General features: G+C 45.4%; 5 protein-coding genes and 3 pseudogenes across 6 annotated transcripts; 4 read left to right on the top strand and 4 right to left on the bottom strand.

Moving 5' to 3' along the window:
• The first annotated feature begins 160 nt into the window (after window positions 1-160).
• LOC9639450 (peter Pan-like protein) lies at window positions 161-2,130 on the top strand. The gene is made up of 9 exons (XM_024665034.1): window positions 161-222; window positions 275-436; window positions 488-718; window positions 776-868; window positions 915-1,102; window positions 1,166-1,359; window positions 1,427-1,535; window positions 1,592-1,749; window positions 1,821-2,130. Exons 1-9 carry the CDS (start codon window positions 205-207, stop codon window positions 2,075-2,077), a joined length of 1,410 nt encoding a protein of 469 aa, XP_024520802.1. The 5' UTR covers window positions 161-204; the 3' UTR covers window positions 2,078-2,130.
• On the top strand, window positions 2,079-4,238 carry LOC9639449 (ADP-ribosylation factor-like protein 8b). 2 transcript variants are annotated; one of them, XM_024665035.1, is made up of 7 exons: window positions 2,079-2,385; window positions 2,460-2,541; window positions 2,609-2,641; window positions 2,710-2,831; window positions 2,907-3,068; window positions 3,137-3,287; window positions 3,544-4,238. In XM_024665035.1, exons 1-6 carry the CDS (start codon window positions 2,111-2,113, stop codon window positions 3,252-3,254), a joined length of 792 nt encoding a protein of 263 aa, XP_024520803.1. In that variant the 5' UTR covers window positions 2,079-2,110; the 3' UTR covers window positions 3,255-3,287; window positions 3,544-4,238. The 2 variants fall into 2 exon arrangements, with proteins under 2 accessions (XP_024520803.1, XP_002991335.2); XM_002991289.2 differs by lacking the exon at window positions 3,544-4,238 and having other exon boundaries at window positions 3,137-3,415.
• Window positions 4,239-4,240: 2 nt separating this feature from the next.
• Window positions 4,241-6,281, top strand: LOC112342765 (pentatricopeptide repeat-containing protein At4g02750-like). The gene is made up of 2 exons (XM_024665064.1): window positions 4,241-5,707; window positions 5,949-6,281. Exons 1-2 carry the CDS (start codon window positions 4,241-4,243, stop codon window positions 6,279-6,281), a joined length of 1,800 nt encoding a protein of 599 aa, XP_024520832.1.
• A 2,294-nt stretch (window positions 6,282-8,575) lies between these two features.
• LOC9639447 (cytochrome P450 71A1) lies at window positions 8,576-10,315 on the top strand. The gene is made up of 2 exons (XM_024665091.1): window positions 8,576-9,530; window positions 9,595-10,315. Exons 1-2 carry the CDS (start codon window positions 8,628-8,630, stop codon window positions 10,225-10,227), a joined length of 1,536 nt encoding a protein of 511 aa, XP_024520859.1. The 5' UTR covers window positions 8,576-8,627; the 3' UTR covers window positions 10,228-10,315.
• A 672-nt stretch (window positions 10,316-10,987) lies between these two features.
• Window positions 10,988-12,725, bottom strand: LOC9639420 (annotated as a pseudogene).
• A 5-nt stretch (window positions 12,726-12,730) lies between these two features.
• Window positions 12,731-13,912, bottom strand: LOC9639419 (annotated as a pseudogene).
• A 1,782-nt stretch (window positions 13,913-15,694) lies between these two features.
• LOC112342759 (cytochrome P450 71A1-like) lies at window positions 15,695-17,454 on the bottom strand. Its single transcript, XM_024665055.1, has 2 exons — window positions 16,530-17,454; window positions 15,695-16,473 (listed from the first exon to the last, which is right to left on the bottom strand). The coding sequence occupies exons 1-2, from the start codon at window positions 17,430-17,432 to the stop codon at window positions 15,811-15,813; spliced, it is 1,566 nt and encodes a 521-aa protein (XP_024520823.1). The 5' UTR covers window positions 17,433-17,454; the 3' UTR covers window positions 15,695-15,810.
• A 9-nt stretch (window positions 17,455-17,463) lies between these two features.
• Window positions 17,464-19,095, bottom strand: LOC9639418 (annotated as a pseudogene).
• Between the last annotated feature and the right edge of the window lie 7,458 nt (window positions 19,096-26,553).

The following is a 26,553-nucleotide window of genomic DNA, read 5'->3' as shown; positions in this document are numbered from 1 at the left end:
TTCGTTCTAACCAAAGTACCATTTTCCTTGTAGCTAAACAACGACATTGTCAATGTATTAAACATCGCGGCGGGCGCAACCCTGGCAATCCTTCTCAAGCTCTCATTTATGTGAATATGCTATCAAAGCTCTGTGAATATGCCATTTTCTTACACCAAATAGAATATTCTTGGGTGCCGTAAAACCCTAGGCTAGGGTTCTTCAATGGGACACACGCGAAGGGTGCGTCTTGGATTTTCGTTCTTCTGGATCGATTCATTGCTTGTTCTTGCAGAGGAAGAAGCACACGCACAAGGAGTTAGCGCCGAGCCATGAGACGGGCGAGAAGATTCCCAGGAGCTTTGTCATTGGCAGAGGGAAATTGCCGGTGCTTCTCCGGAATTTGGAGCAGGATTTGCGCAAGCTGATGCTTCCTCACACTGCATTGCATCTCAAGGTAAGTCCGGGCAGATTTTCTAGAGGAAATGCGAGTGACCTCTCTCTTTAGGAATCTGGGAAGAACACGCTTAAGGACTTTGTTCACGTCGCTGGTCCTTTGGGTGTTTCGCATTTTGTGATCCTGTCCAACACGAAAAACGCTCCTTACATGAAAGTTGTCCGAAGTCCTCACGGCCCGACCATGACCTTCAAGGTTCATGATTTCTGCCTGGCCGCGGACGTTGCTCGTGCTCTTCTGAGGTACCGAGCACCACCATCAATCTTCAAAAATCCACCTTTGGTAAAAAAAAACTTGTTTTTTGCAAAGACGATCGTTATGACTCGTCCTTCTGCTCAGGTTGTTCTTAACGGATTCAATCCTGCTGAAGCTCACTTGAAGCTTGTGACAATTATGTTCCAAAACATTTTCCCAGTTATCGATGTGAAAAAGGTAGAGCTGCATCACAAGCTAACGTCGATTTACAGTTGATTTTCAGGTGAAACTTTCGCTTTGTCAAAGGGTTCTCCTCTTGAACTATGACAAAGACACAAAGGTGATCGACTTTCGCCACTATGCGATCAGCGCACAGCCCGTCGGGGTTTCTCGTGGAATTCGTAAGCTTGTCCAACGAACCAAAATTCCAGATCTCAGGACGCTCAACGACGTGAGCGAGTTTGTTACCAAGTATGCCTCTCTAGCCAAGCAACAGTGTCATTGTTTCTCACGGCCTTTTCTTCTTGTTCGTAGATCCGGATATGGTTCTGAGAGCGAAGCTGAGAATGAATCCTCAAGGGTGACGCTGCCACAAGATTATGGACGAGGAAATCCGGCATCACAACAGAGTGCTGTCAAGCTCCATGAGATCGGGCCTAGAATGACGCTGCAGCTCGTGAAAGTCGAGGAGGGGCTTTGTTCAGGAGCGGTCATGTTCCACGAGTATGGTATGTTTGCATGCACTGTGTATGGAAGCAGCTTGCTGACGACGAGCTGTTTTTTGTTTCTTTTCAGTTAAAAAAACCGCGGAAGAAGTAGCAGAACTGAAAGAAACTTTCGAGAAGCGGGAGGCATTACGGAAGCAAAGAAAGGCAGAACAGGAAGCGAACGTTCGACGGAAAGAGTGAGCGTTGTTCCTCTTTTTTTCTCTTTGGCTCAGCTCTCTGATCTGCCTGTCAGGCTTTTGAGAGAAGAAAACAAGAAGAAGAACAAGAAAAAGGAGGAGCCAGTCGATGATATGGACGTGGACATGGATGGTGAGGAACAACACGAGGAGGAGGAAGAGGACGACGATGCCGATTATTATCGCCAGGAAGTCGGTGAAGAACCTGGCGAAGGTAAACGAAACTTTACTTTGTTGCGACAAGTTCCTTGTTTCTGATGGAGTTTTTCTGGCTTTTTGTGCCAGACTTTACGACCGGAGCAGCGCAAAAGCGTGGATTTAAGCGCGGATTCAAAGTTGGACGAGCAAAGGTTAACCAGTTCCCAAAGATGGGGAAGTTCGCGATGGGGAAACCACGATCAAACAAACGAGAAAGAGAAAGGGAGGATCATCAACGTAGAGGCTCCAAGAACAAGATGGGGAACCCGCGATCAAACAAAAGAGGAAGAGGAAGGGAGGATCACCAACGTAGCGGCAGCAAGAACAAGCGCTCCAAGGCTTAGAAGAATCAAAAACAAAGAAAGCGCGCCCGTTGGATGGCGGAGAATCGGACGTTCACCGCTGTTCCAGCACATTGCGCTGCGCTGGAGGACAGCTGTGGTACGGAATGGCGTACGGCACTGGCGAGATCCACGGCCGTGGTTGAGTGGAGCTTGAGGCTATGGTGGACGATGAAATGTGACCTTTCACAAGTGAAAAGAGAGAGGCAAATTAGGGATACTAGGTTTTTGCGCGCATGGTGTAGTCTGGTAGGGCATTTGGCAGGCGCGGCGATGGGGCTGTGGGACGCCTTCCTCAATTGGCTTCGCAGGTAAGAGCACGAATCATCCATGGATTTCTTCCCAGCTCTGGTGATTGAGCTCTCTGTCTCTCGCTCTCTCTTAGTTTGTTCTTCACGCAAGAAATGGAGCTGTCGCTGATTGGACTCCAAAACGCTGGCAAGACGTCGCTGGTGAATGTGATTGCGGTATGGAAAATTCGCGAATGCGCAGAGAGTCTTTCTTGGCTGATCTTTTCTAGCTCCTCCATCGCAGACTGGTGGATTCAACGAGGACATGATTCCAACGGTAGGAATTCTCTCGATCGATCCATCCTTGTCTCCTCCATGCCTGACCTGAGGATCTCTCTCTCGCAGGTGGGATTCAACATGAGAAAAGTGACCAAAGGCAATGTGACGATCAAGCTGTGGGATCTGGGCGGACAACCACGCTTCCGGAGTATGTGGGAGCGCTATTGCCGCGGAGTTTCAGCTATCGTGTAAGAACTTCTCGAGCCGCCAACTTGCGACGACTAACGAACGCACGAAAAAAAAAAAATTCTTTGGTTTTCCAGCTACGTTGTGGATGCTTCTGATAGAGAGAACGTCGCGATTTCCAGGGACGAGCTCCATGATCTACTGGGAAAGCCATCGCTAGCCGGAGTACCAGTGCTAGTTCTCGGTAACAAGATTGATAAGCCGGATCATCTCTCCAAGCAGGCGTTGATCGATCAAATGTGAGTAAGCAAGCAGCAAAGTTTCTCTTTTTCTAGACGATTGTTCTTACGGCTTGTTTCTCTCGCAGGAGCTTGCAATCTCTGGCGGACAGGGAGGTTTCTTGCTACATGATCTCGTGCAAGAACTCCACCAACATCGAAGTAGTCATCGAGTGGCTCGTCAAGCACTCGAAAACGAAGAGCTGACGCGCGGATCGATCGATTTCACTCCACTCCCTGGTATGTATTCTCCGCGATTGAGGTGTGTGACAACGCAATAAGGGGGGCCTGGGCTGGGCTGGGAATTTTTGTATAGCTTTGTATCTATCATTCTTGCTATGCTGCGCTCAGAAGTTCCTTCTCTCGTCTAGTTCTTGGGCAGTGTTCTCAGATCTTCTCTTAGATCTTCTTTAGATCTTCTTAGATCTTGGGTAGAAAAGGGCGAAGGTTTTTCTTTCTCACAAAGTGGTGGAACAATGGTGTGCTATCATCTCAGGCTGCGCTTCGAGCGCTACTACATGGCGGCGTTCATCAGCAGCGCGCGAGTGCGCAAGGTGGTGATGGCGACGAGCAGCGAATCGCTCCTCCAGGACAAGAAGAGGCAGCGGATGAGCTTGGATTCGGCGGAGCTCGTTGGCAGGGCGCTGGCGGAGAGGATGAAGGCCAAATGCCTCCACAAGGCCAAGTTTGACATGAAGCGCGAGTTCGCGGACAAGGATCCCAGGTACCACGACTACATCACCACCATCGCGGTCGCGCTCAGCCAGAATGGCATCACGCTCTACTGACAGGACAGATTGGATGGATAGGAGGGGTTTAGGGTTCTTGGCGGCTATGGCGATCTTGCAGTTCTTGCGGCTGCGCTTCCACAACAAGTACATCATCGCGTTTGTGGGGAATCGCAAGACGACGCAGCACGCCGAGGCGTCGTCGGTGGAGGCGGCGCTGCGCGATCGGATGCCCAAGACGAACAGCCTCCAGGCGGCGGAGCTGGTTGGATTCACCCTGGCGGAGAGGATGAGGAAGAAGCAGATGCTCAGGGCGAGGTTTAACATGGAGGCCGAGATCGCGGAGAAGGCGCCCAAGTTCCATAGCCACATCAAGGTCATCACGGACACTCTCCGCAAGAATGGGATCTCACTGCTCAGCTAGATCTTGCTTAGAATGATGCAAGAGGAAGAAGAAGAGGAAGAATGGCGTCGGCGATGATGGAATCCGTCTCCTTCCAGGGCCAGCTCCAGCGATGCGTGGATCTCTCCACAGGGCGCGAGATCCACAGGAAGATGGTCGCGAGTGGGAATCCAGTGGATTGGAATTCGCTGGTGAGAATGTATGGCCGATTTGGGAGCCTGGAGGAGGCACGAAGAGCGCTAGAGAGCGCCGTGGAGCCGGATGTTTGCGCTTGGACCGCGATGCTACGCGCATATGCCTTGAGCGGGCATCTTGGTCTAGCCAAATCCACCTTCGATCGAATGCCCGAGCCGGATCTCTTCGCTTTCAACACGATGATCACGGCGTTCGCGAGGAGCGAAGAACTCGCCGGCGCCAAAGCCCTCTTCGATTCCATGCCGGAGAGGAACGTCGTCTCCTACACCGCGATGCTCCAGGCATATTCCCTGGCTGGGCATCTTGCCGATGCGAAGGCCATGTTTGACAAGATGCCGCAACGCAACGTTGTAGGATGGACGGCAATGATTCAAGCCTATGCCCACGGCGGGCATCCCGGCGATGCGCGGCGGATCTTCGACCGGATGCCGCAACGCACCACAGTCTCGTGGAACGCGATGCTCGAGGCATATACTATGCCCGGGCATATGCTCGAAGACGCGAGCGGCATATTCGACGCCATGCCCGAGTGGAGCCTGGTATCCTGGACGGGCATGCTCCAAATGTATGCCACGAGCGGGCAGCTCAACCGGGCAGCGCGCGTGTTCGATTCCATGCCCGAGCACGATATCGTGTGCTCTACCGCGATGCTCCAGGCATATTCCCAGCGCGGCCAAATGGAGCTCGCGGGTGGGGTGCTGGAATCCATGCCCGAGTGGAATGCCGCGACCAGCACGGCTATGGTGATTGGATTCGCCCATCTGGGGCATCTGGATCTGGCGAAGATCGCGTTCCACGCCATGCCCGAGCACGCGATGGCGGCGTGGACGGTGCTGCTCGAGGCGCTGGCGGTGAATGGAGAGATTGGCGATGCGGGCAGGGTGTTCGATCGCATGCCAGAGCGCGACCTCGTGTCGTGGACGTCGATGATCGCGATCCAGTCGCGGACGAGGAGCGCGATCCATCTCTTCCGGATGCTCTGCGCGGAGGGGCTGGATCCCGACGATGTGTGCCTCACGCACGTCCTGGCAGCTTGCAATCACGTCGGGATGGTGGGCGAGGGATTGCGGCTGGGGATGGGAATGCTCCCGGACTTTGGGATCACGGCCAGGGAGGAGCATCTCTCGTCGATGATCCAGGCGCTGGGGCGGGCAGGGGATCTAGTCCGGGCGCAGGACCTGGTTGGGTCGGGCGGGATCGCGAGCGCGAACTCGGTGGCCTGGACGGCGCTGCTGGCTGGCTGCCAGATCCACCGGGATGTGGATCGCGCAAGGCGAGTGTGGGGAGAGCTCACCAATTTGCTGCCCAGCGATGCTGTGCCACAGATCCTATTGGCAAACATTTGCTCGCAATCCATCGCGAGCTAAGTTGGATCTTTTGCGAGAGCTCAATCTGGAAGAACTGCGAGAGCTCAGGCTTGCCAAGATCAGGCCTGGGGGGGACTTATACTATCCCAGCGTGTTGGCGATGCTCGAGTCCGCCTCGCTTGGCCAGCATGGATTAAGATCAATGGGATTTGAGGATAGCCACTGAGATCCTCATGGAAACGTGTTGAATATCACTGCTCTACGCCAGGGAATCGACCGGACGATGGGCAGTGCTCGTATCGGCTGCCTGTTCTCGCGCATGGACAGGTTCTTCGTCGTCAAGCTCTGGCGTGAAACCAACACCGTGCAAGTAACACCATCGTTTCTTCCAGTGCCGGATCAATTGTCCAAGGAGGAGGATTTCATGCTCATGAAACTGAGGTGGCTGGATGCGTGCGAGCAAGGGAGTGTCACCCTGAGCGACGTTCTTCCAGCGGAGCCCACGGCCGGGTTTCGCTCGCTGGTTTCTTACGTGGAAAAGATCCAGCGACTGTTTGGACTGCCACCTTCGATTGTGCGCTTGGTGGGATCATCCCCGTAAAAAGAGATCCACGCCTCTGAGCTCTCTTTCCTGGCTCACGGCCACAAGTCGCTTGTTCTCTTGAGGAGAAGGAAGGGGGCTGTCGTCAAGGTGTGCTTGCGGGAGGATGCTAGCAACGAGACGCGGATTCACCCGGGGCCTCGTCGATCACGGGACAGTGGACCTTGAAAGTTCGCAGGGCGTTTTCCATTTCCATGCAGAAGTTCGCAGAGCTGGAAGGGCACGGGGAGTCCTTGTCCGCGCAGCACGTCCCGGGCTTGGAGGCCACGGAGAGGATCACAGCAAAGGAGTGCTCCATCGCGATGTCAAGCCGGACAACATGATCGTCTTCCATGAACGAGTGCTCAAGCTAAACGACTATGATGTTTCGTGCTCCAAGGGCGATGGCCGTCACACGACCCCGCCTTCGCCAATGTGTCCCTACGTGGAGCAGGAGGACGTCTTGGCCTTGGCGCTTGCTATGTGAAGTGCAAGGTGGCCGTGGTTACCAAGGAACCTCGCCTTTACAGCCTCCAGAACGAGCTACGTCCGGATCGTGTCCCCGAGTATATGCGGTACGCAGTGTCTTTCGCGATGGCGAGCCTCAGGTTGGAGTGATAGTGCGCATAGTTTCGCAGTTTCTTCGATTATTCTTCCAAGCTTTAGATCTTTGGATCGGAACCTTGTTCAGGGGAATTAGATGAAAAAGTTCAACTTTAAAAAAGAGACTATTAATGAAGAGCAAGATCATGATTCAAGAAATTCATTTCGTGATTTGGATCCGTAACTTCGGGAAAAGATTGGCTCTGAGGGTTGGGCTTAGGCGTCTGTGGCTTGACCCAAGTTTCTACTGTCAACAATGATAGGCGATTGTTAACACAAAAAAGTGTATATTGTTTTGAAACCATCGGATTTTTTATCATGGAAATGGTAGAAAGCTTTTCCAGTTTGTCATGGATTCCAACGTCGCAGCCTAAGGAAAAGATCCATTTTCGTGTCTTTTATAGTTGTCAAATTTTATGCTGAAACAAATATATCTTCAGCTGAGCGATGGAGCTGAGAAAAGAGGAAATAGCGAGTGATTTTGTTTTGGTTGTGGCGGCAGCACTATCGATCGCTGCTGTGCTATGGAAGCTATGGAAGAGTAGAATTAAATCGTCTCTTCTTCCCCCAGGTCCCATTGGGCTTCCACTGATGGGCCATCTCCACTTGCTCTTTGCAAATCCTCCGCACACTGTGCTCCAGAGGCTGTCGGCTCGCCATATGGCGACTCGTGGCGCCACTTGCGCAAGATTGCGACGCTGGAGCTCCTCACATTTCACCAGACTGACATGTTTCAGGGCGCGAGAATGGACGAGGTAAGATCCATGTGATCACGAGATGGGGATTGTGGATGTTCGTGGGCGAGTGATGGCACTCACGTCAATTTCATCACTTTCATGCTCATGGGCAAGCATTACTATGGTAAGGATGTAGAAAACGATGAGAAGGCAAAAAAGTTCTTAAAGGCAATCAAAAGTATGTTTGAGATATGTAAAAAGTTTCTAGTTGGGAATTACTTCCCATGGCTTACCAAATTGTTGTATCCGACAGAACATCATATGCATTCCTAAGTTAAATCTTTGCATGAGTTCCTTAGGGACAACATTGCCAAACACGAGAACAAAAGAAACAACAACGAGAAGAATAATATTGATAAAGATTTCTTGAACATCCTCCTCTCTCTAAAAGAAAATGGTAACAAGTGATTATGAAACGAAAATATCATAAATGTCATGACAGTAAGAAGAAAAGTTTTTCAATTCTATCAATCAGTATCATCACTCATGATTTTTTTCTTAGCAGAACTGGCCGTGGTTACCAAGGAACCTCGCCTTCACATCTTCCCGGATCGTTTCCCCGAGTACATGAGGCACGCAGTTACTTTCGCGATGGCGAGCCTCGGTTTGGAGTGATAGTGCGCATCGTTTCGCAGTTTCGTCGATTATTCTTCCAAGCTTTAAATTTTTGGATCGGAGCTAGATCGTTAGGGATTTAGTAGAAAGTTAATGAAGAGCAAGAACATGATTCAAGGACTTACAAGAAGCTCATTTCGTGATTTGGATCCATAACTTTGGGAAAAAGATTGGCTCTGTCAACAATGACATGCAATTGTTAACACAAAAATGTGTATATTGCTTTGAAACCATCGGATTTTTTTATCATGGAAATGGTAGATAGTCCACCGTTTTTTTGGCTTTTCCAATTTGTCATGGATTCCGACATCGTAGCCAAAGGAAAAGATCCATTTTCGTGTCTTTTATAGTTGTCAACTTTTATGCTGAAACAAATATATCTTCAGCTGAGCGATAGAGCTGAGAAGAGGAAATGGGGAGTGATTTTGTTTTGGTTGTGGCGGCAGCACTATTGATCGCTGCTGTGCTATGGAAGCTATGGAAGAGTAGAATTAAATCGTCTCTTCTTCCCCCAGGTCCCATTGGGCTTCCACTGATCGGCCATCTCCACTTGCTCTTTGCAAATCCTCCGCACACCGTGCTCCAGAGGCTGTCGGCTCGCCATGGACCGATCATGTCACTGCGATTCGGGCATGTTCCAGTGGTTGTCGCCTCCAGCCCAGCAGCCGCCAAGGAGTTCCTCAAGACCCACGATGCCGCCTTTGCATCTCGCCCACTGAGCGCCGTCGGGAGGATCTTCGTCCACTACAACGCTGACATCGCTTTCGCCCCCTATGGCGACTCGTGGCGGCACTTGCGCAAGATCGCGACACTGGAGCTCCTCACAGCTCGCCGGATTGACATGTTTCAGGGCGCGAGAATGGAAGAGGTAAGATCCATGTGCCAATCGCTACTAGGGGTGAACAATTGCGAGACGGGTATCGTGGATGTTCGTGGGAGACTGTCAGCGCTCACGTTCAATCTCATCACTTTCATGCTCATGGGCAAGCGCTACTTTGGCAAGGACGCAGAGAACGATGAGGGGGCAAAAAAGTTTCTGAATGTGATTGCGGGTACATTTGAGGTCTGTGGAGAGTTTCCAATTGGGGATTACTTCCCGTGGCTCCCCAAGTTTTTGGATCCGGCAGAACATCGTATGCATTCCTTAGCTAAATCCTTGCACGAGTTCCTCATGGACAACATCTCCGAGCACGAGAACAAGAGAAATAACAGTGAGAAAAATAGCACCGAAGATGATTTCTTGGACATCCTCCTTTCCCTGAGAGACAATGGCGACGAGCGACTACAAAACAAAAATATCATAAGTGTTATGACCGTAAGAAAAGTTTCTCAATTCGACCAATCAGTAGCTCATCACTCACGATCTTTTTCTTTGGCAGAACTTGGTCGCGGCCGGAACTGAAACCTCAGCAGTGACGCTCGAGTGGGCGATGGCCGAGTCAATAAAAAACCCCACCATTGCCGCCAAAGCCCGAGAAGAGATCGAGTTAGTTCTTGGCGAGAAGTGGATGACGAAGATGGTGGAAGAGCACGACCTCTCACAGCTAACTTATCTCCAGGCCATCGTCAAGGAGACACTCCGGCTACATCCGGCAGTACCACTGCTCGTCCCCCACCAATCCACGCAGCCGGTTAGCAACGTCATGGGGTACCACATACCGCGCGGCACGACGGTGCTCATCAACGCCTACGCCATCGCCAGAGACACTTCCGCCTGGGGTGACGACGCGCTGCTCTTCCGGCCCGAGAGATTCCTTGGCACGGATCTGGACATCCGGGGCAGGGACTTCGAGGCGGTGCCGTTTGGATCAGGGCGGCGACAATGCCCGGGAATGGCACTGGCGCTCACCACTGTCCATCTCACGCTTGCCAACCTCCTCCATGGATTCGAGTGGAGAGAACCCAGCGGTGAGAGCATCGACACGAGCAAGGAGCAGTATGGATTGACGTTGCTCATGGCAAACAAGCTGCGATTGATCTCCACCCCTCGCCTGGAACAAAGTACCTTTTAACGATTAAGCAGTCAGCTATAAAAATAAAACATGCTCCAAACCCTAAAGGATCAGATCTGATGATGGCTAAAAAAGCTTTGGAGACAAACGGGGATTCCGGAGATGAGGATGTGCCAGCATTGGAGAAGCTTGGTATCTGAGAGAAAGTGGAGATCAGTTTTAGAGTTTGGCACCTGGTTTATGACCGTCTCGCTCCGGGGCTTCAAGAACATTCCATTTGAACTGGCTAGTGATGCTGATAGAATATTCAAGGAGCTTCACGATGCGTGTGCATGGGGCCAGGTACCGCCAGACTGCCTTGTCTGCTTCTTGGAGATGTTTCTCAGGCTTATGGTCGGGGGAAGCTTGGTGCAAGAATGTGGTGCACGGATCAAATTCATTGGGGCTTGTGCGTTACTGCTTCACGGAGTCGAGCTCAGGAATGTGGACACCTGCTGGAAGCTGTTGTTGGAGAGCACCACAACGCTTCTAAGCGAAGATGAAGATAAGCTTTTGGATTTCTTGTCATTGGAGTGCAACTTGTCCAATCCCTTGCTCCAATCTATGCGGGCTGCAAGGAAGAACAAGAATGCAGATTCTGCCAACCCCCTACTAGCTATGCACGTTGCAAGCACTAACATAGATGTTGTCAAGCTGCTGATAAGCTGAACATTAACAAGAGCTTCAATCACACTTGGAAATCAAATTAATTCTTAGTCTATTCTTTTCCAAGTTTTCAACAATTTTTTCAGAATATTTAATAATTGTGCCAAAAGTTCGTGGTTTCTTTCTTATTCATGGTTTATCAAGGAAGCTATTCTTCCAAGCTTTCTTTCGATCGGAGCTATAAGGTACCTTGTTCTAGCCGTGGGGTGGCGATCAGTCGCAGCTTCTTTGCCAAGAGCAGCGTCAATTCATACTGCTCCTTGCTCGTGTCGATGCTCTCACCGCTGGGCTCTCTCCACTCAAATCCATGGAGGAGGTTGGCAAGCGTGAGATGGACAGTGGTGAGTGCCAGTGCCATTCCCGGGCATTGTCGCCGCCCCGATCCAAACGGCACAGCCTCGAAGTCCCTGCCCCGGATGTCCAGATCCGTGCCAAGGAATCTCTCTGGCCGGAAGAGCAGCGCGTCGTCACCCCAGGCGGTAGAGTCTCTGGCGATGGCGTAGGCATTGATGAGCACCGTCGTGCCGCGTGGTACATGGTACCCCATTACATTGCTAACCGCCTCGGTGGATTGGTGGGGGACCAGCAGCGGTCCCGCAGGATGCAGCCGGAGTGTCTCCTTGACGATGGCTTGGAGATAAGTTAGCTGTGAAAGATCAGGCTCTTCCACCATCTTCGTCCTCCACTTCTCACCGAGAACTAGCTCGATTTCTTCTCGGGCTTTGGCGGCGATGGTGGGGTTTTTGATTGACTCGGCCATCGCCCACTCGAGCGTCACTGCTGAGGTGTCGGTTCCGGCCGTGACCAAGTTCTGCCAAGAAAAAGATCTCAAGTGATGAGACTGATTGATCGAATTGATAAACTCTTCTTCTTACTGTCATGACACTTCTGATGTTTTCGTTTTGTAGATGCTTGTCACCATTGTCTCTCAGAGAGAGGAGGATGTCTAAGAAATCCTCGTCAGTGTTATTCTTCTTGTTGTTCTTTCTCTTGTTCTCGTGCTCGGAGATGTTTTCCCCGAGGAACTCGTGCAAGGATTTAGCCAGGGAATGCATACGATGTTCTGCCGGATCCAAAAACTTGGGGAGCCACGGGAAGTAATCCCCGATTGGAAACTCTCCACATACCTCAAAGGTGCCCGCAATCACTTCCAAAAACTTTCTCGCCCCCTCCTCGTTTTCAGTGTCCTTGCCAAAGTAACGTTTGCCCATGAGCATGAAAGTGATGAGATTGAAGGTGAGCGCTGTCACTCGCCCACGAACATCCACAATCCCTGTCTCACGATCATCTGCTACTAGTAGCGATCGGCACATGGATCTTACTTCTTCCATTCTCGCACTCCGAAACATGTCAATCCGGCGAGCTGTGAGGAGTTCCAGCGTCGCGATCTTGCGCAAGTGCCGCCACGAGTCGCCATAGGGGGCGAAAACGATGCCGGCGTTGTAGTGGACGATGATCCTCCCGGCGGCGCTCAGCGGGCGAGACGCAAAGGCGGCGTCGTGGGTCTTGAGGAACTCCTTGGCGGCTGCTGGGCTGGAGGCGACAACCACTGGCACATGCCCGAATCGCAGCGACATGATCGGTCCATGGCGAGCCGACAGCCTCTGGAGCACGGTATGCGGAGGAAGAGCAAGTGGAGATGGCCGATCAGTGGAAGCCCAATGGGACCTGGAGGAAGAAGAGACGATTTAATTCTACTCTTCCATAGCTTCCATAGCACAGCAGTAATCGATAGTGCTGCCGCCACAACCAAAACAAAATCACTCGCCATTTTCTCCTTGTCGCAGCTCTCTTGCAGCTCTCACTCCGAAATATATTGTCACGAAGGATCTTGACTCCTACGACCAACGCCCACGAGGACCTCAAAGGTGGCAGTCGTGGCATTTTTCTAGATTTTTTTTATCCGTCTTTTGGCAGATCTAGCTCGTCGTCTGAATCCGTAACATTAACATGATCGTAATATGGCATAACCTGCGGAAAAGCAACCAAAGCGGTGGATGGAAGTATCAAATTGAAATTGCTTACATGTGGCTGCGGGAGGACCGCCTCAAAAACACAAATGTCGAGCTCGCAAAAATCCGGTGGTTCCAAAACAATGTAGGCTGCTTTGTTGTTAAAGCGAGTTTCGGTCGCCTGCCATTGTTGACAATCGAAACTTCGTTGAATTTACGAAGAAAGAAAACACGAAATGAAGAAGGCCAACCTGAAACTGGGGATAGTCGGGAGCACTGAACAGAGTGATGAGCTTTCCAGCCTTGACAACGTGGTCGATCGTGTAGCCTTTGTCCATGCTTGCCATCTCAGGACGCTTCTGTCTCGCATCCGGCCCCTCGTGAGATCTCACTATAAGCTGCACTGCCGAACAATGCCAATGATCGTGAGCAAACGACACAAAACACCACCTTACCTTTAGCTTGTGCTTGTCCATAAACTCCTGAGTACAATCCGGTCCAAAAACAAGCCCGATCCCTCGACCTTCGTTGCTCGCAAGCCCCGGGTTTGGAGATGGATCGGACCACAAGATATCACCCGGTATCACGTTGTTTCCCACGGCCGACGGATCCAGCACGCCTCTTCTCGACTTTGCAAGGTCGTCCAGATCACCCAGCTTGAGCTTAGCAGCAGCTCTCACCAAGAAAGATCGCGTAGAAGGCCCCGGTTCCAAGCTCCGGAACAAGCCACCGTGTGCCATGAAAACTTTGCCGGCTATCACCGCCGCCAGAGGATGGCCCTCGAAACATCCCAAGAGCTTGCGGTAGAAATGCTTGGAATGCTCCCCAAACTTGACGGAGACCTCTTTCTCGAAGCCGTAGACGCTCGTACAGAACTTTGTCTCGTGGTTTCCTCGCAGAAGAAAAACTCGGTGAGGTAGCACCTTTCACTACCACCAGAAAGAAGTAAAAAAGAAAACGTGATTCTGAGATCATACCTTCCAAGCAAGGAGGAGAAAGTAAGTCTCGAATCCCCACACTCCTCGATCCACATAGTCCCCGTTAAACACAAGGCGAGGGGTGGAGATCAATCGCAGCTTGTTTGCCATGAGCAACGTCAATCCATATTGCTCGTTGCTCGTGTCGATACTCTCACCGCTGGGCTCTCTCCACTCGAATCCATGGAGGAGGTTGGCGAGCGTGAGATGGACAGTGGTGAGTGCCAGTGCCATTCCCGGGCATTGTCGCCGATCCAAACGGCACTGCCTCGAAGTCCCTGCCCCGGATGTCCAGATCCGTGCCAAGGAATCTCTCGGGCCGGAAGAGCAGCGCATCGTCACCCCAGGCGGAAGAGTCTCTGGCGATGGCATAGGCGTTGATGAGCACCGTCGAAGAAGAGGGGCAACAAAGGCGCCAGTCCCGGAATCCAGCTCGGATCAGGCGCAAGGAGTGGCGATGGCGGCAGAGGAGGAGGTGGTGAGCAAGGTAGTGGAATGGCCAGAGGATGGAGGATTGACGCGAGAATGGGTAATCGGCGTGGGCGAGACCCTGGCGGAGGCGGCCTCCATGCTGAGGACGCAAGCACTGCGCCAGGTAGTGCCAGTCGCGGTCGCCGATTCGCTCATCGCCAGGGCTTCCAAGATCATGCACAAGGAGCCCAATTGCTTGCGCCTGGAGCCGCCACGGTCGAGCTCCAGTAGCATCGTCCTGGTGGGCGATTTGCACGGCCAGCTCCATGATTTGCTCCATCTCTTTGATCTGGCCGGCCTCCCCGACGAGGAACGAATGTTTGGAACAAAGTACCTTTTAACGATCGAAGCTATGAAAATAGAACATGCTCCACAGATCTGATGATGGCCGAGAAAGCTTTGGAGGAACTGAAGAAGAACAAGGGGGATTCCATCCAAATCCAACAGTCGCTGGATGTGTTGGCGTATTGGGAGGGGATATCCTAGAAAGTTGGTAGGAAATAGATTGCAGAAGGGAAGCGTGCTGGAGCGGCGGCTGAACAGGCAAGATATGGAATTGAAGCCTCTCCCAGAGCTACGCCCTCCCAAGGCTTTCTTCCCCCAAGCTGAGATGATAGAGTTTACGACGGCGTTGGAGGCATGGCAATGCACACCTGAATGTAAAAAGAAGCTCAGTTATCTCTACACCAGCATTTCAGACTACGGCCAGTTGCAAGCCACAACACAAGCAGAGATGAGGATGTGCCAGCATTGGAGAAACTTGGTATCTGAGAGCAAGTGGAGATCAGTTTTAGAGTTTGGCACCTGGTTTATGACTGTCTCGCTGCGGGGCTTCAAGAACATTGCCTTTGAATTGGCTAGTGATGCTGATAGCATATTCAAGGAGCTGCACGATGCGTGTGCACGGGGCCAGGTACCGCTAGACTGCCTTGTCTGCTTCTTGGAGATGTTTCTCAAGCATATGGTCGGGGGAAGCTTGGTGCAAGAATGTGGTGCACGGATCAAATTTATTGGGGCTTGTGCGTTACTGCTTCACAGGGTGGAGCTCAGGAATGTGGACACTGCTGGAAGCTGTTGTTGGAGAGCACCACAACGCTTCTAAGCGAAGATGAAAATAAGCTTTTGGACTTCTTGTCATCGGAGTGAAACCTGTCCAATCCCTTGCTCCAATCTATGCGGGCTGCAAGGAAGAACAAGGATGCAGATTTTGCCAACCCCCTGCTAGCTATGCACGTTGCAAGCAATAACGTAGATGTTGTCAAGCTGCTGATAAGCTGAACATTAACAAGAGCTTCAATCACACTTGGAAATCAAATTAGATCCAACAATCTACTCTTAGTCTATTCTTTTCCAAGTCTTCAACAATTTCTTCAGAATATTTAATACTTACAAATTATCTTTATATTTGTTATAAAAATGTCCATGCCATGCAAAAATCTCATTCGCAAAGAGGCTCCTGATGAGGCCAGCAGTGTTCATTTGGAGAGATAGTGCTGAAAGTTCGTGGTTTCTTTCTTATTCATGGTTTATCAAGGAAGCTATTCTTCCAAGCTTTCTTTGGATCGGAGCTTTAAGGTACCTTGTTCTAGCCGTGGGGTGGCGATTAGTCGGAGCTTCTTTGCCAAGAGCAGCGTCAATCCATACTGCTCCTTGCTCGTGTCGATGCTCTCACCGCTGGGCTCTCTCCACTCGAATCCATGGAGGAGGTTGGCGAGCGTGAGATGGACAGTGGTGAGCGCCAGTGCCATTCCCGGGCATTGCCGCCGCCCCGATCCAAACGGCACCGCCTCGAAGTCCCTGCCCCGGATGTCCAGATCCGTGCCAAGGAATCTCTCGGGCCGGAAGAGCAGCGCGTCGTCGCCCCAGGCGGTAGAGTCTCTGGCGATGGTGTAGGCGTTGATGAGCACCGTCGTGCCGCGCGGTACATGGTACCCCATTACATTGCTAACCGCCTCGGTGGATTGGTGGGGGACCAGCAGCGGTCCCGCAGGATGCAGCCGGAGTGTCTCCTTGACGATGGCTTGGAGATAAGTTAGCTGTGAAAGATCAGGCTCTTCCACCATCTTCGTCCTCCACTTCTCACCGAGAACTAGCTCGATTTCTTCTCGGGCTTTGGCAGCGATGGTGGGGTTTTTGATCGACTCAGCCATCGCCCACTCGAGTGTCACTGCTGAGGTGTCGGTTCCAGCTGTGACCAAGTTCTGCCAAGAAAAAGATCTCAAGTGATGAGACTGATTGATCGAATTCTTTTTCTTACCGTCATGATACTTATGATGTTTTTGTTTTGTAGATGCTCGTTACCATTGTCTCTCAGAGAGAGGAGGATGTCCAAGAAATCTTTGTCAATGTTATTCTTTTCACTGTTGTTTTTCTTGTTCTCGTGTTCAGTGATATTATCACTAAGGAATTCATGAAAGGATTTAGCTAAGGAATGCATACGACGTTCTGTTGGATCCAAGAACTTGGGAAGCCATGGGAAGTAATCCCCAAGTGGAAAGTCTCCACATACCTCAAATATGCTTGCAATTACCTCCAAAAACTTTTTTGCCCCCTCCTCGTTCTCCGTGTCCTTGCCAAAGTAGCACTTGCCCATGAGCATAAAAGTGATGAGATTGAAGGTGAGCGCCGTCAGTCGCCCACGAACATCCACGATCCCCGTCTCGCGATCGTCCGCTACTAGTAGCGATCGGCACATGGATCTTACTTCTTCCATTCTCGCGCCCCGAAACATGTCAATCCGGCGAGCTGTGAGGAGTTCCAGTGTCGCGATCTTGCGCAAGTGCCTCCACGAGTCGCCATAGGGGGCGAAAACGATGTCGGCGTTGTAGTGGACGATGATCCTCCCGGCGGCGCTCGGCGGGCGAGACGCAAAGGCGGCGTCGTGGGTCTTGAGGAACTCCTTGGCGGCTGCTGGGCTGGAGACGACAACCACTGGCACATGCCCGAATCGCAGTGACATGATCGGTCCATGGCGAGCCGACAGCCTCTGGAGCACGGTGTGTGGAGGATTTGCAAAGAGCAAGTGGAGATGGCCGATCAGTGGAAGCCCAATGGGACCTGGGGGAAGAAGAGACGATTTAATTCTACTCTTCCATAGCTTCCATAGCACAGCAGCGATCGATAGTGCTGCCGCAACAACCAAAACAAAATCACTCGCCATTTTCTCCTAGCTCTCTTGCAGCTCTAGCTCGGAAATATATTGTCACGAATGATTTTCTTGACTCCTACGAGCATAAAAGTCCAACGCCCACGAAGACCTCAAAGGTGGCAGTCGTGGCATTTTTCTAGTTTTTTTTTATCCGTCTTTTGGCAGATCCAGCTCGTCGTCTGAATCCATAACATTAACATGATCGTAATACGGCATAACCTGCGGAATAGCAACCAAAGCGGTGGATGGAAGTATCAAAACGAAATTGCTTACATGTGGCCGCGGGAAGACCGCCTCAAAAACACAAATGTCGGGCTCGCAAAAATCCGGTGGTTCCAAAACAATGTAGGCTGCTTTGTTGTTAAAGCGAGTTTCGGTCGCCTGCCATCGTTGACAATCGAAACTTCGTTGCATTTACGAAGAAAGAAAACACGAAATGAAGAAGGCCAACCTGAAACTGGGGATAGTCGGGAGCACTGAACAGAGTGATGAGCTTTCCAGCCTGACAACGTGGTCGATCGTGTAGCCTTTGTCCATGCTTGCCATCTCAGGACGCTTCTGTCTCGCATCCGGCCCCTCGTGAGATCTCACTATAAGCTGCACTGCCGAACAATGCCAATGATCGTGAGCAAACGACACAAAACACCACCTTACCTTTAGCTTGTGCTTGTCCATAAACTCCTGAGTACAATCCGGTCCAAAAACAAGCCCGATCCCTCGACCTTCGTTGCTCGCAAGCCCCGGGTTTGGAGATGGATCGGACCACAAGATATCACCCGGTATCACGTTGTTTCCCACGGCCGACGGATCCAGCACGCCTCTTCTCGACTTTGCAAGGTCCTCCAGATCACCCAGCTTGAGCTTGGCAGCAGCTCTCACCAAGAAAGATCGCGTAGAAGGCCCCGGTTCCAAGCTCCGGAACAAGCCACCGTGTGCCATGAAAACTTTGCCGGCTATCACCGCCGCCAGAGGATGGCCCTCGAAACATCCCAAGAGCTTGCGGTAGACATGCTTGGAATGCTCCCCAAACTTGACGGAGATCTCTTTCTCGAAGCCGTAGACGCTCGTACAGAACTTTGTCTCGTGGTTTCCTCGCAGAAGAAACACTCGGTGAGGTAGCAATACCTGAAGAAAAGAAGAACAATACCAACTTTCACTACCACCAGAAAGAAGTAAAAAAAAAACCGATATCATACCTTCCAAGCAAGGAGGAGAAAGTAAGTCTCGAATCCCCACGCTCCTCGATCCACATAGTCCCCGTTAAACACAAACATTCGTTCCTCGTTGGGGAGGCCGGCCAGATCAAAGAGATGGAGCAAATCATGGAGCTGGCCGTGCAAATCGCCCACCAGGACGATGCTACTGGAGCTCGACCGTGGCGGCTCCAGGCGCAAGCAATTGGGCTCCTTGTGCATGATCTTGGAAGCCCTGGCGATGAGCGAATCGGCGACCGCGACTGGCACTACCCGGCGCAGTGCTTGCGGCCTCAGCATGGAGGCCGCCTCCGCCAGGGTCTCGCCCACGCCGATTACCCATTCTCGCGTCAATCCTCCATCCTCTGGCCATTCCACTACCTTGCTCACCGCCTCCTCCTCCTCCTCTCCCGCCATCGCCACTCCTTGCGCCTGATCCGAGCTGGATTCCGGGATTGGCGCCTTCTTGTTGCCCCTCTTCTTCTTCTTCTTCATCATAAACCCTAATTTATATGTTAATTATGTTTAAATTTCTTTTTCTAGTTAACGGTTTATCAAGATACTAGTCAGTTAGCAAGGATAACTTTAGTGTTAAAACCTACATTATGCTACCATCTTTTCTTGCTGGATAACAAAGGAAAAGCTATTGGTGAGATTTTTTTTCTTCCACAAAAAGGATCTATAATAGAGTTAAAAGAGGAAAGATTTTGCTTGCAACTGATTGGAAACACCAGGTCGTGTTGTCCAGGCACCAAAAACATCATGGTGAAAGTTAGCTTCTAATACAGTACATGAGAGCTTGGAATCTTGCTGAGTGACAAAATTTTGTAGATTTCTTGTATGGTTCGTGGATTGCCTTGCCAGAAATGAGAGCTGAGAGGTTCGAGCAGGTGAAGGTACATTGAGTCACAGTACTCCTAGCAGAAAGCCATCAGGTGTTCAAGCTAATTATCATATGCCCAAGTCAGATATATGATAAAAGGATGGCAGACAAATCCCCTTAGAGCTTGGTCATGGAGAGCTGGAAGTTCTGGGGCTGGAAAACCTCCTTGGACTGCCACAAGTTATCTGTGGAGCAGCTTGATGCCTGGCCTTCATGATGACTAAAGCTTGAAGATGATGCTCTTGAGATCTTGGCAATTGCCATCATCTGTGGATCCTGAAGACCCTCTCCAGGACATGGAGCTGGCACAGGAAGGATGGATTGTTGAGCTCTTGATCATGCACTATCAAGCCTAACTTGTTGCAATCCACAAGCTGACACAATGCTTGCAATACTTGGCCCTTGGCATCAACAATCTTATGGTTCTTGGGCTGCTACTAGTCCTCCTCCTAGCTTGAGGCCGGTTTGATCACTTGTGCATGATGCACTTGAGCTTGCCCACTGCAAGCCCAAGTCATTCTGCCATCCGTGACCCATATGTCATAGATGGTCAGGCATCAAAAGTTTATCCAATAAACATTTGCCACGTGGATGTAAAATCAAAGTTATATTTTTTACAAATTGCATGCCATATTTGCAAAGTCTCACAATGCCTCATAAGAAACATGAGACAGATGGATTCAAATATGCTGCAATGACAAGTGCTATATCTCATTAGCATCTATATTATATAGGACATCTTAACAATTTTAATTTCAATTTTCACTCTTTACAAGATGGGAAAATGCTAGTCTGTCTCCCCTAATTCAAGCATGAAGAAGCAGCCAGCCAGGAGAAATCCTTAACATTGATCTCTAAGCTCTACAACTCCATGTTTATGAATTCTCACCTAGCAGCCAATACGGGGATTGTAAATTGAATTATGTGGTTGATTTAGTTAAACCCATATTAATTAGTTTACCTTCAACATGCCTTTAAGTCCCAACATGTGATATTACTCAATTTCACAAATGAATACTTTAATTAAACTTTGGATAAATACATAGGGTTTTATCTTGCAAAAATTCCTCCATTAAATCTTGTTTGTTCACTAGATTCTCCTTCGATTCCCATGTTGCTTTGCAAGGTGGAAATTCTTTCCACTTTATATAAAACTCCCTCACCTTTTATCCTTATCATTTGCTTTTGTATACATTAAGAATGGCTTCAACCTCGTATTATTTTTCCCCTTGGCAAAGTCCCAAGATGATGGGCTTACTCAAAAGAAAGTATCACTGGCCAAACATAGTTAAAGATATTTAAAACTATGTAAAGATATGTTTAACATGTCAATAAGTCAAAGCCATGACTAAGGTTAGTAGGGGCTTGTTATAAAGTCTCCTAATTCCAAATCGTCTATAAAAATGTTTTATGATGGACTTCATTATAGAACTCCCCCTAAGTGAAGGGTTTGATGTGATATTCATGGTGCGGATCAATTTTCTAAAATGGCACATTTCATACCCACCATAATGGAAGTGGATGCAAAAGGTGTGGTTAAATTATTTTTCAAACAAGTAGTTTGAGTGCGGGGAAAGGCAGAAGAAATTATCTCAGATTGAGATAAGATTTTCACTAGTAAGTTCTAAAAAACTCTCATGGAGTAATATTGCACCAAGTTAAGATTTAGCATAGCCTATCACCCACAGAAAGGTATTGGGTATTAAATCAAGTATGATGGCAATAACACTTTTTGACATATAAACAAATAGAAAGGGTGAATAGGCATTTGAAGGATTATTTGCAATGTTATATCTTTGGAAACCAGATTGATTGGATAAGTCATTTGGGACTTCTAGAAATATGCTATAATAACTCACCATATTTAAGTATTGGGGTAAATCCTTGGGAAATCATCAATGGGCGAGCTATTGAAAGTCCCATGAAACTTGATATGGTTGAGTATCATAGAGAATTACCCGTAATAGAGGCATTCATAATAGAAAGATTGGAATATAGTGAGGGATTCATTAGAACGGGCTTAACAAAAACAAACCAAATATACAAATAAAAAGCATCGAGACATAGAGTTTTAAGTTAGGGAAAAGGTGTGGCTGAATATCAAGAATCTATGGTTACCAAGTGGGATTAATTGGAAGTTGACCCAAATGTAAAATATATATATTCCTAAAAATAAACTAATCTTAAGTTCTTTAAGCAAGTTTGCAGGGCTTTATGAAATTGAGGCTTCAATTGGTAAGGTGGCTTACCATTTTTGACTTCCTCGGGAGATAGGGAAGATACATTTTATATTCCATGTGAACTTACTCAAGTTGTACTTTGAAGATCTGCTTTGCAAGGACTAAATAAAACCTTTATCTGAAATTATCCATATAGAACATCATTGTGTGATTAAGAAGTTGCACATATATATATGTATAGTTGTGTTTAGTGTCAAGTTCGTAATACTCCCCCTCGTGCTATAAAAGGATGGTTGAAATCAATTACAATTTATTATTTGTTTAAGCTAGTGGAATTTGATTTAATGGGGTCTTTCCCACAGTCAACTATAAACAATGAGTACATTAATATTGTTTCTAACTACTAGACTTTTTAGGTGGAATTTCATGCTTTTGCTAGTGCATTTGCAACTGCTATTAGATATTTCTTTTTCAATCTAGTGGTATTCCATCATTTTTATTATAATTCTTTCAAATAATTATCCTATATTTATGGTTAAGGCATGTCATGTCTTGATATTTCAAGTAGGGATATAGCACACTTTCATGAGTGTTTTTCATCCATAAATAGATGGTTTAGTGGAATAACTCATTTTAGACTTTTAAATGGGTGATTGTAAAGTATGTGAAGTTTTAGTATTTGGATTTAAATGGTTATTTACCATCTCTTTAGTATATATATATCATAAGGGTACAAAGTTTTATTAATGTTTCACCATATAAAATTTTAGATGGTTATGGTCTAATATTACTAACAAAGTTAAGTTTACCTTCATAACTATCATAAGTTGCTAATGCTAAATCTTGGGATTAGTATTTGACAAACATTTTTCCATTGGTTCAACTAGAATCTACTAAACCTTTGCAATACATATAAATGGGACAATAACAACACTACAACTTTCATTATTATACTTTTACAAAGTAAAAAGTAGATGATATAGTGTTAATTTGTTTTCCTAGTTTTATAGTTTGTCTTGGTTACTTGCTTAGCGGAAAGAACTATATTAATGTTATACCAAATTAGACCATAAATTTATAAAGTTTAGCACAATATTCAATAAACCAACCTTGCTGGCTCTAGATCCTAGATCACAACTCTAGATCTAAAATTGCAACAATAGTTTTCTTATAAGTTTGGATGCAAATCAATGCCCTTTAAAGTAAACACTTAAGGTTAATGAAAGTTTAAGTTTTAAAGTTAAATATATTTATAATGTATTCGTGTGAATGTAAAATACTTCAGTAGAATAATTAATGAATTTAAAAGTATAAACTGGTGTGTAAATGCTCTCACTTCAATATATAAATCAAGGCTTTTCAATGAAATTAATAGTGTATCTCTATACTTCAAGCACTCACTAAAGTTATAAAAGAGTACAATAAATCTCAATATAACTAATATTTAAAATCATCAAGGAGAAAAGATATAATAGAATAAATCTGAATTTGTGTTTTCTGGAGTTCTTTTTGAATAAAAAATTTCAATAGAAGTAATTTGAGCACATGAAAATTATAGCCAATTAATAATTCTATATATATTTAATGAGAACACATTAGCTAGGAAATGATAAAGTATTTATTATGTCTGATAAAATAAATATTAATTTTATAAGATTTAACTTGAATAATATAATAATCTATGACATATTTTAAATTAAAAAGTTATATCATATAAAATTTAAAGTAAAATTAATTCAAATAAAACTTCTTTAAAAATAAATTAAAGAAACAAATTTCATAATAACTGAATTTCATGTTGGGTGGGACTAATTGAACTATACATGCCTAAATCTTGACATATAGTTATTTCACAATAATCCTATTTAGATGCTAATCTAGCATGAAACACATTAACACTTGAAAACTCAAACAAAATAGTGAGCGAGCTATGATATTTTGTTACTTTGATACTTGTCTGAGATACATGAGATTGATAATTTTGAGTATGAAATTCATCTATAATAAGTGAAACTTGTCTATAATATAATATATTTAATAAGGAGTAAAATATGTCGAGTCAATATGTCAACTCGAAAATATAAATAATAAATAGCTCTGATATATGAAAGATAAGAATAAAGATCAGCATAATTAAAAATTAAAACATGAAAAGAATTAATCCATTTTAGAATTGCACAACTGAACAAGTTTTAAAAGTTACTAATTTTTAACACTTTATATTTAGGAAAATATTATCGATTAATATTATTTAAATTTTTCATCTGATTTAATAGAAATATATTATAATCATAACCTAGGAGAAGATTCTTAAATTGTTTACTATCAAATAGTAGATATAGAGAATTGTAAATAATAATGTTCCTCTTCAAAATAATATTGTGGTATAAGTTTTTTGAAAAATTAAAATATTTTAAACTATAATTATATTAAATATTCACACCATAGAGAGGTTAGTCGTAATTTATTAGACAATGTCATTTATAAGTATTATCATCTCAAAATAATTTTTGGTTTGCTTAACCAAACCTGTAGGGGGACTGAGATGGTAAAGGTTATACCTAAAATATTCTTGAATATTCTATAATATTTATGGTTATTATTCATTTAGATTAATCTTGTATTTACAATTTATAAAGATGTTAAAACTTCCTATATAAACTTTTTAAAACCCTTTCTAGTATATTCTTTTTCTTTTATGATCTAATGGTTGATATGCAGAAAGATTGATCTCGTGTTTATAATTTACAAACATGCATATAACTATAAACTTTATTTGATCAATTTTATTAATAAGTAAGTATAAAGCTACTATTAAGCAAACCAAGCATTGCTATATGCAACACATAGCAATTTATTTTATCTATAGGTTTTAGGTAGGAAATGTAAAATTTATATTTCTTGCTATCTATAAATGATCATATCTCATATAAAATAATTTTAGAAAATTGCTACAAAAATTAAATCACTTTCTCTTTTTTACATATGAAATAAGAATATATCTTTTCATTGGCACAGCCCATTGTTCTTTATAATAACTTTTATGAATTTCAAAAATTTCATATCCAATTATATAACACTCTACTATTTTAGATTCTTTATAATCTTTATATGATCCTTGCTCATAAACATTGAATTTCACATATATTTCCCTTTTAAAGTTTATATCACACCGAAATAAAGTATGTCCAATCCATCTTGTGTTAAATTTAAACATGAAGTTTGATCTATCTTTAATAAATTGTATTTCTATATCATCATCTTTTAATTTACAATGAAGTTTATGTTCATCACCTACTCTATTAAAAACAAATACTTGTATATGTGCACTAAAGCATGAATAAATACTTAAAAATATAAATATGAAAACTAAAGATTTATTAAATGCCAGCATATCTTAGTTAAAATTTTAATTAAGAACAAAAAATATTAATATCTAGTTAGAAATTATAATGTATAATTTAAGTAAATTATTAAAAATATATACTTTTTAGTGCTCCAATTGTAGCAATGCTATAAATTTGGGATAATTTTATAATAAGTTTTATCAACTATAGATATTCAATACTTTTTATCTTTTATTTTAATGGTTTTTTAAAATATAATGCACCAAAGTTTTGTTGCAGTATCTTTAATAAATAGAGCTATATGATAATAAAATTGTTTAAGTAATTATTACTTTAACTTAACTAAAATGGTGGAAATAATAATGTTTTAAATAATTATATTCTATAATATTTTAATTTCTAAAATATCATTTTAGCAATAATTATTTAAATTTTTTATTATCTAGTATATCCTTAAACCTAATGATAAAATGAGCAGTCTTATTTCTAAAATTGTTTTTTAGCAGTGATAATAATCTGTTGCACAAAACCTCATTTGTCAATCTAACTTTTGTTAGCATCTTCAAATTACCATTTTTTTTTTCTGATTAAGGAAAGCTATTATAGTTTTTGAGAAAATTCTAAGAACATTTTTTGTAGTAAATATTTTAATTTATAATTGATACCTTTTTACATGTTTTATGGCTTTTTTATCCTCAAATCCAAAGTTCTTCATGAGAATCTAGAAATAAAAGTTCTTCTGATAGATATAGCTTTTTCTTCACCGCTACTTGTATGCTAGATATACACCATGATAAACATCTGCTGTGGGCTATTCTAAGAAATAATTATGGTAAACTTATTTATCTAAATTGTAACACCTGTTTATGCTAATTATTGCACTAGGTACCAGATCAAGAAGATGAGCTGGGCACCATTTCTCCACAATCGTCCTTCTTGATTAATTGTTTTGTCCTATCAAGCTCTCCTGATTGAGGAGGTCTATTCTTCAGGGAAGAGAAAAGCGTGATTTTCTAAAATTTGTGGATGAACAAAGCACTGACAGATACTCCCAATTCTCTTGGAACAAAGAAAGATGGGATGGCTCATTCCTACTCACCAACTAGAGGACTGATCATAACACTATATTGGATTGTTATCTTCATTCAATCTGTTTTAGGATATTTGAAGACAATCAAGCTGGAACTATAGCTTGACACCACCACAAGTTTGGAAGAAGTTTGTAGCAGTAAAACTTTTGGACCTTAAAATTGACCACTTAGCTTTCCAGGTGAATCATGAAAACCTTCACCTACTTGTGAAAGGGGTCACGCTTGAATCTGCTGTTGGTAATAGTTCTTCTTTTTTTATTGCTACTGTATTAGTATATGGGATGATTTATTAATAGTACAATAATATAAAAAAACCCAATAAGCATAATGTTAACCTTCATATGTTGGGAATTCAGTATTCATAGGATTCTCTAATTCTAATGAATTAAAACATTGATTCCATGAATAAACCAAACAACATCACTGAGAACTCGTACAA

This window comes from Selaginella moellendorffii, unplaced genomic scaffold (genome assembly GCF_000143415.4).
Source record: "Selaginella moellendorffii unplaced genomic scaffold, v1.0 SELMOscaffold_118, whole genome shotgun sequence".
In the NCBI taxonomy this organism is placed as follows: Eukaryota; Viridiplantae; Streptophyta; class Lycopodiopsida; order Selaginellales; family Selaginellaceae; genus Selaginella; species Selaginella moellendorffii.
This window is presented reverse-complemented; position numbering and strand designations above follow the sequence as displayed.

Excerpts from the sequence above, each read along its gene's own strand:
- LOC9639450 (XM_024665034.1), top strand. Across the intron at positions 437-487 it reads ACACTGCATTGCATCTCAAG|GAATCTGGGAAGAACACGCT; the intron begins GTAAGTCCGGGC and ends CTCTCTCTTTAG. Across the intron at positions 719-775 it reads TCTTCAAAAATCCACCTTTG|GTTGTTCTTAACGGATTCAA; the intron begins GTAAAAAAAAAC and ends CCTTCTGCTCAG.
- LOC9639449 (XM_024665035.1), top strand. The coding sequence starts at position 2,111 with ATGGCGGAGAATCGGACGTTCACCGCTGTTCCAGCACATTGCGCTGCG. Across the intron at positions 2,542-2,608 it reads CGCTGGTGAATGTGATTGCG|ACTGGTGGATTCAACGAGGA; the intron begins GTATGGAAAATT and ends CCTCCATCGCAG. Across the intron at positions 2,832-2,906 it reads CGCGGAGTTTCAGCTATCGT|CTACGTTGTGGATGCTTCTG; the intron begins GTAAGAACTTCT and ends TTGGTTTTCCAG.
- LOC112342765 (XM_024665064.1), top strand. The coding sequence starts at position 4,241 with ATGGCGTCGGCGATGATGGAATCCGTCTCCTTCCAGGGCCAGCTCCAG. Across the intron at positions 5,708-5,948 it reads CTGTGCCACAGATCCTATTG|GGAATCGACCGGACGATGGG; the intron begins GCAAACATTTGC and ends GCTCTACGCCAG.
- LOC9639447 (XM_024665091.1), top strand. The coding sequence starts at position 8,628 with ATGGGGAGTGATTTTGTTTTGGTTGTGGCGGCAGCACTATTGATCGCT. Across the intron at positions 9,531-9,594 it reads ATATCATAAGTGTTATGACC|AACTTGGTCGCGGCCGGAAC; the intron begins GTAAGAAAAGTT and ends TTTCTTTGGCAG.
- LOC112342759 (XM_024665055.1), bottom strand. The coding sequence starts at position 17,432 with ATGGCGAGTGATTTTGTTTTGGTTGTTGCGGCAGCACTATCGATCGCT. Across the intron at positions 16,474-16,529 it reads ACATCATAAGTATCATGACG|AACTTGGTCACAGCTGGAAC; the intron begins GTAAGAAAAAGA and ends TTTTCTTGGCAG.